We start from the raw sequence: 15,351 nt of genomic DNA, 5'->3' as shown, positions 1-15,351 counted from the left end.
CTTTTCAACATAAACTTCGTGTCATGTAACAATAAATCATAAGGATTTTATTACTTGCACTTTTAGTAGTTGTAGGATCATTAACATTCACTTATTGTCATATTTGTATGGAGTTTAAGAAAATATCATGATTTTTTTCAATTAACATAATGCAAAAAAAATTTCGAATTGCTTATAAACAATGTGTTAGTTTATAATAAATTATTAACAATAGCTGTAAAAAATGAAAAAAATATTATTAATTAGTTTTTAGCCATGAGACATTGAAACAATAAAAAATTTAAAAAAAAGTGTAATGTATTTTTTATAAAATTAAAATTTTCAATTGTTAATAAAAAAAATAGAAAATAACAATTATTTTATTTTGGCAATTTTTTTGCCTATTAAGGATAACTTCACTAAAGAAAAAAAATGCCAGGGTTTCAGTTTAATAATTATAGGGATTTTTATATTAACTTTCAATTCAGAAAAAGTTATTAATTAACAAATTTATAATTAACGTTAAAATTGGGATAAAAATTTTTGACTGCGGATTATTGTTTATTGATGTATCCCAACATTACATGAATTTTTTCATTCCTTAATATTTACATTTGATATGTTTAAACAAATTTTTTTGTTTTTATGTCAGAGTGACGAAAGGCGCGCGGAAGCCAGACTACCCCCTTTTGGCTCTATTTTCAGGGCTCTGTAAAAATTATAAATAATCGAGATACTGTTTCGGGAGTCGGGACTTTTTTTACGCAAATTCATTGATCTTTTCAATCTTTTTTCAAATTTTCAAAATTTTGAAAATTTTCCGAGATATTAAGAAAAAACTAAAGCCCCATTTTTTTCACTTAATTGTTTATAACTTTTGTAATTTTTATCGGCGCGTTTTTGGATCTTCTTCCCCACTAAGGAAGTTGTTTCAGGCGATTTCTTATATTCGTTGTTTGCCCAAATACAGCCATTGTAAATTTTAAATTGTCACCCTGTATATGATTCAAACTGATAATACTAAGAAGAAATTCTCAGGAGTAGTCAAGAAATATTTTGGTGGTCCACTGAAGAATTGAAATTAATTTTATAATAATTCAATATAATGTGATAAAAATTCAAATTTATTTTGTGTATAATACATAATGGAAGCAAATTCCTATTAATTGTTTTTCAGATCGCTAATTTTCAACGTGATGGATTTGATGTCATTAAAAATCAAAACGGAGCGCCAAACTATCATCCCAACAGTTTTGGCGGTCCAGAACCCTTACCCAATGCAAAATATTGGACCCCTCCTCCAGAATCAGTAACCGGAAACGTGGACTATTTCGATTTGGGAGACGATGACAATTACACCCAACCTGGGGAATTTTATAGAAAAGTTTTGAACGACCAAGCTAAGGAAAGATTGGTGCAAAACTTGGCGGGAAAAATAAAGTTAGCCCAAAGAAGGATACTCGATAGAACCGTGGAAGAATTCACTAAAGTTGATGAAAACCTCGGACAGAGAATAATGAAAGCCATAAAATTAGAAAAAGGACGTGAAGCAGTTGTTGAATTGTGATTCAACTAACAACTATTGAATTTCTTATTCCCACAATTTTCTTATTTTGTTATTCACACACATTTTAACAAATTGATAATTGGATGGAATTTGGACTTGTCAATTATTCTGTCGCCAGATTCTTTAACGTTTCTACTTACCGTGCGTTAAACTGATATTAACTTTGTATTAGTATTAAACTGATATATGGGAGCAGACATTATCTCACTAAGAAGGTAAAAATAACTGTGTGCGAGACTCTTGTACTCTCTCACTTCAATTATGCAGATGTTCTATATGGTCCAAATTTGACATTCAGACTGTTCAGAATTCATGTTTACGTCTGATCTTTGGAGTGAGAAGAAAGCAAGCGATTTCGTACACCTTAAAACTAGCTGGGTGGCTAAACATGGAGTGTAGAAGGTTACTGCATGTTTATGTTTTGTTTCATAAAATAATAACAACGAAAAAACCGCCTTATTTATATAATAAAATAACATACGGAACTGATGTACACAACGTAAATATTAGGCATAAGCATGCCTTAACCCCTCCCCAGTTCAGAACTGAGTTTTTCAAGAGATCGTTCATATTTGCAAATTATATAATGCTTTACCGTATCAAATTAAATTCAATATAATTTCAAACATCAAAGACAGCATAAAAAATCATCTCCTGCAATAGATTTTATGATTAGGATGGTAGTATAGATCACCCAAGTTTAATCAGTAGTTGCCCTTATTCTTTAATTAACTTTTAACTTTACGTATATACAAATATATAATTTTTTTTGTTTAAACTTTTACTCTAAAAAGAGATATTCGAAGAGGTATTTCGAAGTTGAGTGGAAGAACAGGTTATTTTTATTGCAATGAAAATAAACTGAACTTCGCCTTTTATTTTCCTGTAATAAAAAATTTCTTTGTATAAAAACTGTTAACTACCTGATATTGGAAATAATAAAGACGAATTATTATTATTATTATTATTATTATTATCATTTGAAAAAATTTAAATCTTGCTGTGAATAAATGCTTTGTACGAGTGAACGCAAACATATACAGTCCATTCCATTAAAAACGAGCCACCCTGAATAACTTTTGGCACAATGATTTTCAGGAAAAATAAAAAAGTCGACAATAGTGTACAGGAAGATACATTTTGACATACTAACATTTGATGTTACTTTTCCTATCGCACCTCCAGAGCAAGTCATAATTTTTTTTTAATGGATTACCCTATACAGGACTTTTCATGATGAGCGTTAATTAACCGTTTCTGGCAAACTATTCAACGGAGAAAATTCCACAGTATGCATAAGTCAATATAACCTACACGCCTAAAATATTTTAGACGAAGCGGCGTTGTCGCTTCTACTATAAAGTAGCGGTTTCTTTGATTTTTCAAATGGAACACCCCGTATATAATATCATATTATGATTCATTATCACTTTGTCAACAAATTCATATACTATTTCCCTATACCTATCTATTACCGTTTAGAATATATAAATTAATTTCGATATTTTTTTTACCAAACATGAACTTTTATAAATGCTGATAATCTTGAAATCTCTTGCACTGAAACGATCAAATTTGAAATGGAGTGGAGTGATACTATGAGGATCTTCACTCCGAGTCATATTTCCATTTGCCTCATACAGGGTCTTCAAAAAATACAGATACTTTGATCTCATGAAAAAATGAGGGGAACTCAATTTTTTCAAATGGAACCCTGTATATTTCAACACTTTTGAGCTCTACATCCAATTTTAGATTAACTTTGTTCAGATAACACTATTTCTATTTTGAACCGTTTTCGAGATAAACTGTTTCAAACGGAAATTGACATGGTTTCCTTGTTCATCACCCATTTTTGTAAAACAGATTTCGTTTGATGTTTCTCAATCAGTCACAGATAATACAATGAAAAGATAATTATTAAAATACTCCTCAACCATCGAATGAAACTTCTCTTCAAACAATAGTTTTATTAACGCTGAAACACGAACTGAAAATAATGAACCCATAAATTAATGAGTTAATTTAATCGTCAGTGTATTTCTGAATATGTTCAAACACATCTCCACTCCTACTTAAACAAACATGTAATCTCTTCAAAAGATAGTCATGTGTAGCGCTTCTGATCAAGTCTGGAGTCAAACTATTGAAAGCAGTTGTAACTCTCGATTTCATATCTTCCATTGTTGTTATTGGAGTAGAGTAAACCATATTTTTAATGGAACCCCACACGAAATAATCTAAAGGATTGCCATCTGGTGTTCTAGGAGGCCAACAAAAAGGTTCATTATTACCAATCCATCTGTTTTCGAAGATTTCGGTTAAAGCTTCGCTGACTGAATAAGAATTATGGGGTGGAGCACCATCCATTTGGTACCATACACGTTCTCTTCCTGGTCTATTATTCAAAATCATTTGAATTCCATTCCTCAGTAAATCTTCATATTTTGATGCATTCAAATTATCATCATAAAACTCGATATGAAAAATTTACTCACTCTTTATGGCACAAAATACATTGAATTGCCATCTTTCTTGAAAACCCCTTTGGCGGACAACATGGGAATTTTCTGGCGCCCCATAATGACTGTTGTGTCTATTGAAAACTCCATATGATATTGTCAAGGAAATATTCATCCTCTTGAGTCTTAACAAGTAACCATTCAAAGAATTGCACTCTACGAGGTAAATCAGTCTCTTTCAAATGCTGGACACAGTAGAACTTATAGGGATGCCATTTATGCTCATTAAGAATTCGACAAATTGTCACGTAGGGTATACCTATCTCCCTTTCAGCCTCGTGCAGAGAAGCATTTGGAAATGCATGAAAGTATCCCTAAACTGTTATACCATTGTCATCATAATCCACTTTAGTCTTCTTACGAATGATTTTTGGACGGAAGGTTCCATTCAACCAACAGTTTTTTAGTAGTCGATTTATCACATTATTATTCGGCTTCGGAAGTTGTGGATATCTTTCATGAAATACTCAGCATGTTCTACTTGCAATTCTATTGCACTCACCATAAATTTATTAATAAATTCAAGAGATCTTCATTACTGTAACCTAATCTTGACATAATTCTATTATAATTGGTAGCTATCACAATCAATCAAGACCACCAACGAAAGTCTGACGTTAAATAATTGATTTATTTATTTTTCCAAAGCACACTATTAAAAAATATTAATATGTACTGTTGTACGTTAGAGACCAATACCTCAATGTATACAAATTGTAACTTTTTCTAAGGTAGGTACATACCAATTTCGAATTGACTGATCTGAGACAGTTAAAAAACTGGATAAAAAAAAATATTACTAAGTATAAAAAAAATGTTGAATATCCAAAATAAGTGATGAATTCAAAAAAACGAGCAAGAAAACCACGTCAGTTTCCGTTTGAAACAGTTTATCTCGAAAACGGTTCAAAATAGAAATAGTATCATCTGAACAAAGTTAATCTAAAATTGGATGTAGAGCTTAAAAATGTTGAAATATACAGGGTGTTCCATTTGAAAGAATTGAGTTCCACTCATTTTTTCATGAGATCAAAGTATCTGCATTTTTTGAAGACCCTATATGAGGCAAATGAAAATATGACTCGGAGTGAAGATCCTCATAGTATCACTCCACTCCATTTCAAATTTGATCGTTTCAGTGCAAGAGAGTTCAAAATTATCAGCATTTATAAAAGTTCATGTTTGGTAAAAAAAATATCGAAATTAATTTATATATTCTAAACGGTAATAGATAGGTATAGGGAAATAGTATATGAATTTGTTGACAAAGTGATAATGAATCATAATATGATATTATATACGGCGTGTTCCATTTGAAAAATCAAAGAAGCCGCTACTTTATAATAAAAGCGACAACGCCGCTTCGTCTGAAATATTTTAGGCGTGTAGGTCAAATTGATTTATGCATACTGTGAAATTTTCAGGTTGATCCGTTAAATAGTTTGTCATAAACGGCTAATTAACGCTCATCATGAAAAGCCCTGTATTGTTTCGCAATGAGCAGATTTTAACAAAGTATAAAACATATGGTCTGAAGCTTATGGTTCGGGAGCTACAAATTATTTGAGTTGAAAACGAGCCGCTCTGAATAACTCCTGGAACAATGATTTGCAGAAAAATTGAAAAACCAGGTCAACAATTATACAGGAAGCCACATCCTGAAATATTCGTTCTAGAGACAAATATGGAAGCAATATATCAGAAAAAGGGATTTTTTTTATTAATTTTTGCAGAAATATCTGATGACAATGAGAAGAAGAAAATTTTTTATAGTGAATGTTCAAAAAAATTACCACCAACTCCTGAGCTTTCATTGCCGCCCTCACATGGTTGAGAATCTCGGGAGTTATTTCCTTGCAATGCCTCATGATATTCTCTCTCAAATCTTCTAATGTTGTTAATCTCATATACTATAGACTTCAAATGACCCCATAGAAAGAAATCTACAGGAGTAAGATACGGAGACATTGGTGGCCATTCTGTAGGACCTCTTCTGCCAATCCAGCGACCAGGAAAATGGTCATCCAAAAATTGTCGCATTGGAGCTGCATAATGAGGAGGTGCACCATCCTACTGAAAAACTATTTCCTTTTCGATTAAATTTAAGCCTCCTCAATTGCCCTATTGATGCCGGGTATTATTCGATTCTCCAACATATCCAAATATTTATCACAAGTCAAATTATCATCGATAAAATAGGTCCAATACCTATAACCTAAAATTCTTGCCAAAACATTCAGTTTTTGAGGTCGTTGGGTATGAACTTGACGGTATAAATAAGGATTCGTATCACTCCAATATCGACAATTTTACCGATTCACCTCTACAGTCAAACTAAACGTACATTCATCCGAAAAACAAATTTTACACAACAAATTCTGATGCAAGTTGATCCGTCCAGTGAGACTTTCACAAAACTTGATACGTCTATCGAAATCATCTTCGTTCAATTCATGAACTAGTCTAATATGAATGAAATTTGTACTTATGAAGGATCCTAAAGACATTTGTACGACTGATTCCTGATTCTCGAGATAACTTAGTGAGAGATTGCGAATTTTCCATTAGTCCAACGTGCCCTGAAACTGCAGTACAAATAGAATCATCGTCGACAACTCCTGAAAGGTTATGCTTTTTATTGTTAACAGATCCAGTTTCCATAAATTTGTTCAATAATTCCGAAACGTATTTGTGTCGTACATTTCTTTCTAGATGATTATCATTGAACATACGTACAGCAACTCTAGCACTATTTCCATTTTGGTAGTACAAACTCACTATTTCAATCCGTTGTCGAACCATTGCTTCTCAAGAATTCCCAAAAAACGAAACAACAATTGTAACTTCACCTAGTAGGTTATCGTTATTGTAGAATGAGACAAATACAAAATGAAGAGAATATCGAATTCAAACTTTTTGAAGTTTACTTCACAAAAACACTTATGAAAGAAACCAAGCTAACAGAGCCACACTCAGTGTGGCTCGTTTTTAACTAAAATAATTTGTAGCTCCCGAACCATGAGCTTCAGACCATATGTTTTATACTTTGTTGAAATATGTTCATCATGGAGGGTGATATAGGGTGATCCATTTAAAAAAAATTGCTGACATACTCTGGGGGTGCGATACGAAAAGTTAGATCAAATGTGAATATGTCAAAATGTTATGATGATTTCATTGTATTGATTCATTGATTCATTCATTGATTCATTGTTATGATTTCATTGTATGTTCAATTTTATCTAGTTGCGTATTTCTGTAGAAATTAAAATAAATGTTTCAAACTACCAAAAAAACATGTTACTTTGACCATAACTCGACTAACATGATGATAACGAAACCAATTAGTGATAACAAGAATCATTTTAGTAAGTTTTCGAAATGCCTCCCTTCACGTAGAATACATATATTGCATTTTTTAGTAATTCCCGATTCGTGACAGCTAAAAGCGTCTCTCGCGTTATGGAAGCACAAACATTTGTGATACTATTTTTCAAATCCTCTACATTTTGTGGACGTCGCATATAAATTAAGTATTTGATATATCCCCACAAAAAGAAATAGAGTGGAGTAATATCTGGATTTCGAGCTGGCCATGGTATTGGACCCTTATTTCCAATCCACTTCTCATTAAAAGTATCATCCAAATATTGGGTAACTATTCTATTATTATGTGGGGGTGCCCCATCTTGTTAAAACCACATATCCAGTCGAGTTTGTATTGGTAAATTCTCCAATAGATTCGGAAACACATGTTGTAGAAAAACCAAGTACCTCTCCCCATTGAGAATTCCTTCGAAAAAATGAGGTCCTATCAAATAACCATCAATGATTCCGCACCAAACATTAAACCCCCCCACACAGACTGAAATCTCGTTTCTTACACCCAATGAGGGTTCACGTCAGACCAATAGTGACAATTATGTTTGTTTATTATACCGTTGTTATGGAAACGGCTTTCATCTCTTCATGTTATATTTTTCAGAAACTGAACATCTTCATGAATACGGGTGGACAACCATGCAATGAAGTTCGATCTTCTATCAGCATCTCCTGAATATGGAAATATACACACATCGGAAAAGTCTAGGGATATTTTTAAAAATGGCAATACTTTTTTTTAGATCGCTTTAGGGGAAAAAAAAGTTGACGGATGATTATTAAACGAATGTAACTTACAACAAAATTTATTAAATGGTCAAAAATACTGAGTGCGCATATAAGCAAAACTAAAAAAAAATATGGCTTTTCTTTGGCACCCCGAAAAAAAATCATAATACAAAAAAAATTGGAATCAGTACAAAGTATGGCCTCCACGCTGGTTTATTACGGCCCTACATCTATCGTGCATCGATAAAATGAGATTGTCAATGTCTGGCTGAGGTACATTTGCCCATTCAGCGATTAAAAGCTCTCTCAATTGAAACGTTGTGTGAATGTTCCCCATATGCGGAGTAATTCTTCGTTGAAGCATGTCCCACACATGCTCGATGGGATTCAGGTCCGGTGATTGTGCTGGTCATGGCAATATATCAACTCCTTCGTTGGTGAGCCAGTCAGTCACTAGACGCGCGACATGTGGACGAGCATTATCGTGCATTAGGTGGAAGTTTTCACCAACAGCACCAGCAAACGGACGGACGATAGGTAGAAGAATGGTGTCGAGGTACTGTCGAGCTGTGAGGGAGCGATTTGGAAAAACGAGATCGGTTCTGCCGCCGATCATGATTCCGCCCCATAGCATTACTGTACCACCTCTGTATGTGTGGACTTCCTGGACGTGTCTCAAACGTTCATTATTTCCAGGTCGTCTCCACAGTCTTACTCGACGAGAATCTGGATGAAATCCAAATCTGGATTCGTCTGTAAACAAAACTGTAGCCCAATCATTTACATCCCAGTTTTGATTTTCTTGACACCACTCTAATCTTCTACCGCGATTGCCTCTCAACAAAGGTGGACATCTAAGTGGCCTTCTTTTGTGGAGATCTGCTTCATGCAGATCACGACAGTATCACGACCAATGGTTACCTGGTGCGTCTGCTGCAACACGTTAACCAACTCAGGTGCTGTGATTGTCGGTTGTCTTCTTGCGGTTAAGACCAATAATCGGTCTTGAACTGCAGGTGTAGCGCGTCCTCGCCCTGGATGTTGTTCGGCTGGACTGCCAGTTTCACGGAAACGCTGCCACAATCGACTGATAACACTTTGGGAGACCCCCAAACGAAGAGCTACATCATTTTGTCGCATGGCACCTTGAAGAAGCCCTACAGCTCTATTCATCTCAGCCAATGGTAAGTGATGGCGTTCCATGTTAAAGCACAATATTTCCAGTTAAATTGCTGAGCAAGAACTGCATAGAATGTACAAACTCGACACTTTCAGATTATTCATTTTAGCCGAAAACCTACAGTTTGTAAAAAACTTGATAAAAGATTAGCTACCGTTTTTGCAGTCTTTGTTCAACCCATAGAAATCTACAGGGTGGTCGAGTGCACCAATTTAATCGAAATTAAACAACCTCATGCATTTATTTTTATGATATTTAGTATGTTATAAAAATATCCCTAGACTTTTCCGATGTGTGTATTTTAGTTATGGAGAATGAAATATGAAGATCATTACCTGAATGTAGTCCTTGAATCAAATGTATTTTGTATGGATGGAATTTGTTTTTCGACAAAATACGTTATATTGACGATTTCGAAATACTACAATACATTGCAACTTGTGTGGTAGAACTATACGGATCCAACACCATTTGACCTAGCACTGCAACACTGTGATTCTCACCAGCAGCCGTTTTTGGTTTTTTTCACTTCCGTTCATTAAAACATCCATTTCGTGCCAATGATTTGGCTAAGCCAGCGAATGTTTCGTCTGACGTTAATTTTCTGTGAGGATACCGATTAGCATATATTCTCACTGCTTCTTTAGAATTCCTTCTTGCTTCGCCATAAATACATATCATATCCAACTTTTCTGCATTTGAAAATTGAACCATATTTCAATTTTACGAAAAGCCAACACAAAACTGAATACACTTTCGTCAAATCTGACAGTTCTTCTGACAGATCGATAAATACATTATTGCATTTATTTTGACTTATTCATGGCCCTCTTTATAATATGCAATAAAATTGTCTTTTTTCATCAGTATTCAACGAAAACTACAAGTGTGCTATACGGCTGAATTCGGAATTCAATGCAAAATTCAAAACCCGATTGAAAAAACTGGGTTACCATTTAAAAAATTGGCGTCGGTGTCACGACGCCCTAACGGATGACGCCTAATGCTGGATCTCTACGTCAATAAGAGGACCCTTTGACACCAAAATTATCTGCTTTCACGAAATATGTATATTCTTTTTCGTTTTTCAGATATTTGCACGCGGAGCTTTGTATGGGACACTCTGTATATTTAGATTGTATTTGTTTATAGTAACTTTCACAGTAAAAATACGTTAATACAGAATACCACAAGAATCAGGTTATCATTACAAATTTTGTAAGTGATCATCTAATGTTGATGATAGTAATTTTGGCAAATATTATGGTGTTTCTTCTAAATTTCAATTTCTTGTGCTATCTATTTCTACAGTTATAAAAACAGCCACAGTTTGATGATGTTACAATACTGATGTCAAGTTAGCCACAGTTTTCTGGCCACACTTCCTTACGTAGGGAAAATTCTTGGGATAGAGAAGCAAACGCGGGCAGTGTTGTCAGATTGTCTACTTTCTCAGTTTCTGATGATTGAAATACTTCCGGTGTGTAACGTTATCCTACGAGAAGAGCATTTTTTCAATACAATGCTCAACATAAAGGTCATCTCTACTACTAGTTTGGATCACAAGATCCTTTTTTTGGAACTTCTGTCCAAGCGCACCGAAAATTATGATCCGGGGCTCATTTTTGAAAAATTTCAAGAGGGGCTCGGAAAAGTTGCAGTGAAACAAAAGGGGAGGTTTGGTTTTTTTGCAAATATCTCGGAAGATATTAAAGATATTTGAAATTTGAAAAAAGACCCTTAAAAAAGAGGAAATTTACTCTCGGAACTACCTCGGAATTACCTCTCGGAATTACCTCTCGGAACTTTATCACCAATATATATAATTTTAATTAAGAGGCGAAAATAGCGCTACAAGCGGGAGATGCCCGCTTTTAGCGCTATTTTTTTCAACACATTAAATATTATTATTAAGAAAAAAAAATCACATACCTTCTAGAATGAACGAAAATCCATGGAAATTTTTTCCCATGATTATTTCATTAGATTTACTTCAGTTGATTTACTAATTTTTACAGTTTTAAATTTACAAGTTTTAAATTTACATAAAACCCTGATAATTTTTAAACTGAAAACCTCAAATGTTGTTCACTTTTTGGAGCATTTCTTGTAAGCCTTTAAAAAAATTTCCGTTGGAAAAATTAAAAAAAATTTGGTTTTCCGCTTTGTTATTGAAAATCAAAAAAGTTAAAAAGTGAAAAATTCAATTGAAACAATAAAAAAAAATGTTATTAATGAATTCTTTTTGTATTCTTATTATTTAAAGTTACATAAATATGATTTTTCATAATTTTTAGCTCTATTTGTTTAATTATGATTTTTAATAATAGAATCGTTTCTTAAAAAATGTTTATTGCTTGAAAACGCATTTGTTGATTAACCATTTTTCCTGCTATTAAATATGAATAATAAGAAACGATATTTTTAAATTATAATTTCTATTTCTCTTTGATATTCTGAAAATTAACTTTTTTTAAATTATATTATGTTTGTTTATTCATTAAACAATTTGTTTTACAAACTAATTTTTACGATATATTTTTTTTAAATACTACCAGAAAAACAAAAACAACCATGTATCACTTTTTATGTATTTTTTTTTTATTTTTTAATATTTTTTTTATTTTTGCGTTTCGTAATTCCTCATGGTTCTCAATCATTGTTATTAAAATAACTCATAAACCAATGGACATAGGACAAAGACACATCAAGTATTTTTTGTTCTCCTTTCAGTAATAAACAAATGAGATGTTGAAGAAATGCTCTAACCCCAGTATTTATCAAGTTTTTTGACAATTGTTTACCTAAAATACCCCCTAAATCTGTTTTAATGGCTTTTAAATCTTAAACTATCCGAGATACGACAAAGACACTTCAAGTCTTTTTTGTTCCCCTTTTAATAATAAACAAACAACGTTTCAAACAAATGCTCTAACCCTATTATTTACTGTAAAGACCTACATCTGTATAATAATTATTGTTGTACTAAGTGAATTGATTTTTAAAAAAGGACTTTGAGTGTTTCATAAGTTGATTCACGTCAACCCATCAGGCTACCGTCCCACCGAAGACCTATTTGAGATCTGGTTTTATCTAATTTCAACACAATGAAAAATATTGTATATCTAAATGAATAATAATCTGTATACTCACTTCCAGAGATGAAAAAAGCCTTAACTCACCTGAAATGAAAAAAAAAATTCATGAGTCATCAAATATTAAGGTGTATGAAATACAGGGTGTAACTGAATAAGTGTAAAACATTTAAGGGGTTAAGATACAGCCCCTTAAAGGGGGTACATAAAATTTTTATAACAATTGTTTTCACAAGCACTGAAAAAGTTACAATATTGAAATTGACCTGACGTTTTGTACTACCAAAAAGACTCTTAGCTAGTAATTTATTTGGTTTACCCCATGGCCCTCTTTGAGGGCCATGTAAGGGGTGGAAAACGCAACCCCTAAAATTTATTTCCAATGTAACTTTTTGTCTTATCATTTGTTTACCATTTAGAAATGTATTTCCGATAGCTTAATTCATTCTAAACAAAAAAAGTCCCTTCGGTTTTTTGCCCAAAATAAATCAGTTCGCAGCAAAAAATTACTTTACGAAGAATTACAGAGCATATACTACAGCATATACTTTGTGCCTGCCCCGCTGGGGACCGAATCAGGTCTTTAGAGTTCGGCAGAGCCGTATCCTTACCATTTGTCCAAAAAGACCACCCATCATACAAACTAATCGGCTTCGTTAAGAAGCTGGGTTTATATGGTCCAGTGTGAATAAGTGTGAGTTACAATAAACCCTTGCGGGTGGCAGCCCCCGGACCGTATCACTACGGCCCACGATCGCTACGTGTTACAGAAAGAAGCGAGTGCCTAGACAAGCGAGAGAGTGTTAGAAGCTAGGTAACTATTTAGTTCTAGTAAACGACTCAATCATAGATAGTAACGCCATCTCCTAGCCACAAACGGAAATACACTATTATTTTTGTTGAAAACAATATAGTCTTCCACGCGCTTCAATTCTAGACTAGAACCTTTCTCATGGATATAAAAAGAGTGACATCGGCGCGTCGCGAGTCTGTCGAGTCGAGTAATCAAAGCGGTACGGTCGGAGAAGCATTCTAGTTGTACTACGAAGTAGTTATTGTGAAGTCTAGTGATTGTGAAGGGGTATTGTGCATTTGTTTGTGTCGTGCTACATCCATAAATATTCTGTCGAGTTCCATAAAATTGTTACGATTTTGGCAAAAAAACGTAAAGTTGAAAGTGAATGCAGTGTTTTTCAGTCTAAATGAGATATTGCATAAATATTTCTTCAAAGAATGGAAAGGTAAACCTAATGTGTTTGATTTGCAATCAAACAGTTGCTGTTTGTGAAGAGTTTAACTTGAGAATACGAATCATAAATCAAAATTCGACTGTTACACTGAAAAATGGACACATTGATATCTTTAAAATCTAAACTTCAGGGTCAACAATCGATGTTTGCTAAAGCTAATACTGAGAGCCCTAAAATTATTGCATTAGAAATCGCGAAGAGATCAAAACTTTTCACTAATGGTGATTTTATAAAAGACTGTACGTGAAAGTTGCCGATGTTTTATTTCAATTTCAAAAGTCAATAATTTAAAATATTTTGCTGTCAAGAAACACTGTTGCTTCAAGAATAGATGATTTTTGTCAAAAGAAGAAAATTAAGGAATTTAAAAACTTTTTACTAGCTGTTAACGAGAGCACTGATACTGTTGATACAGTTCAACTTGCTGTATTTATACAAGGTATTACCAGTAACTTTGAAATAACTGAAGTACTATTAAGGTGCGGTTCATTGAAAGGTACTACAGTACAAGCCGTATTTGGGAAGGAAAGTTTTTGGCTTTCTGCTACTCCATCTTGATACAAAAAAAAAGAAGGATGAGGGAGTCTTCCAAAGAAAGGAAGGAAGTAACTCTATACATGGATGTGTAGATCATGCAAAGAAGTAACTTTTAGACACAAACTGAAAGAAAGTCCTCCTGAAACAGTTACTTTCATATAAACATTGAATTTCACGAAAGAAAATAATTCTTTCGAAATAAATACTTCTATATGAACACTGAATTATACAGAAGATACTTTTCTCTACTCAGTTTGTATTTCAAACATTCGTTGTGGAATAAAAATCAGATATCATTAACATGAGTTCTACTTTGAAAGAATGGTAATAAATTGCACTTACATGGAACACTGTCACCCTCACTGGTATACACCGATGTTTCGCCTTAAGACACTTGCCCTAAGGCTCTTCAGTACCAAATTGGATAACATTATAGAATCCCTCATCCTTCTTTTTTTTGTATCAAGATGGAGTAGTAGAAAGCCAAAAACTTTCTTTCCCAAAAATTAATCACTCCTAAAAAATATAACCCCTTCAATTCAAGCCATATTTATTCTGCAATTGAGCATTTGGTAGCAGAATATGAACTCGAAATTGATAAACTTAGCAGCACAATTACGGATGGCGCTCCTGCCATGGCTGGCAAACATTCAGACGTTGTAAATAAATTATAACATAAAACATCAGGAAATTTTGTGGGATTTCACAGTATACTTCATCAGAAATCACTGGCATTCAAACATTTGAAAATGGACCATTGCGTGCAATTTATAATTGAAATCACCGCGATATAAATACAGCGCTCAGTGCGGAAATAGTAATTATTGCGGTGGATACAAGATACAGAGTACCAGCTCGGGTGTTGCGACCGTTACCACATCGCCTTTGGAAATGTCTACCGCAGCAGTAGACGAAACCGTCAGGCATACAAACCTGCAGACCACGGCCAGAAAACCCGGAAAATATCCTTCACACAATAAAAGTATATTTGAAAGGCAAGTTTGGTGTCATCGATAGTTAATTCGAGACAATAAACCTATAAGTATTGCAAGCAATAGGCACACGAAGAAAAAAAATGTGAAACTGGAAACAATGAAATAATTATTAATAT

General features: G+C 33.6%; 2 protein-coding genes across 2 annotated transcripts in view; one reads left to right on the top strand and one right to left on the bottom strand.

Moving 5' to 3' along the window:
- The window catches only part of LOC111511045 (catalase), a 45,241-nt gene extending 42,737 nt beyond the window's left edge, over positions 1-2,504 (top strand). The window contains exon 6 of the mRNA XM_074179472.1: positions 1,157-2,504. Within this exon, the coding sequence (XP_074035573.1) occupies positions 1,157-1,546 (390 nt within the window). The 3' untranslated portion in view covers positions 1,547-2,504. The remainder of the gene's footprint in view (positions 1-1,156) is intronic.
- The window catches only part of LOC111513207 (mannosyl-oligosaccharide alpha-1,2-mannosidase IA), a 302,260-nt gene that overhangs the window by 183,614 nt on the left and 103,295 nt on the right, over positions 1-15,351 (bottom strand). The gene's annotated exons all lie outside the window — the stretch shown is intronic.

The sequence above is a fragment of the Leptinotarsa decemlineata genome, unplaced genomic scaffold, assembly GCF_025532065.1.
Source record: "Leptinotarsa decemlineata unplaced genomic scaffold, Ldec_3_MD MMD2_P_RNA_scaffold_14, whole genome shotgun sequence".
Taxonomy (NCBI): domain Eukaryota; kingdom Metazoa; phylum Arthropoda; class Insecta; order Coleoptera; family Chrysomelidae; genus Leptinotarsa; species Leptinotarsa decemlineata.
Note: the sequence above shows the minus strand (reverse complement) of the source record. Positions and strands in the feature narration are given on the sequence as shown.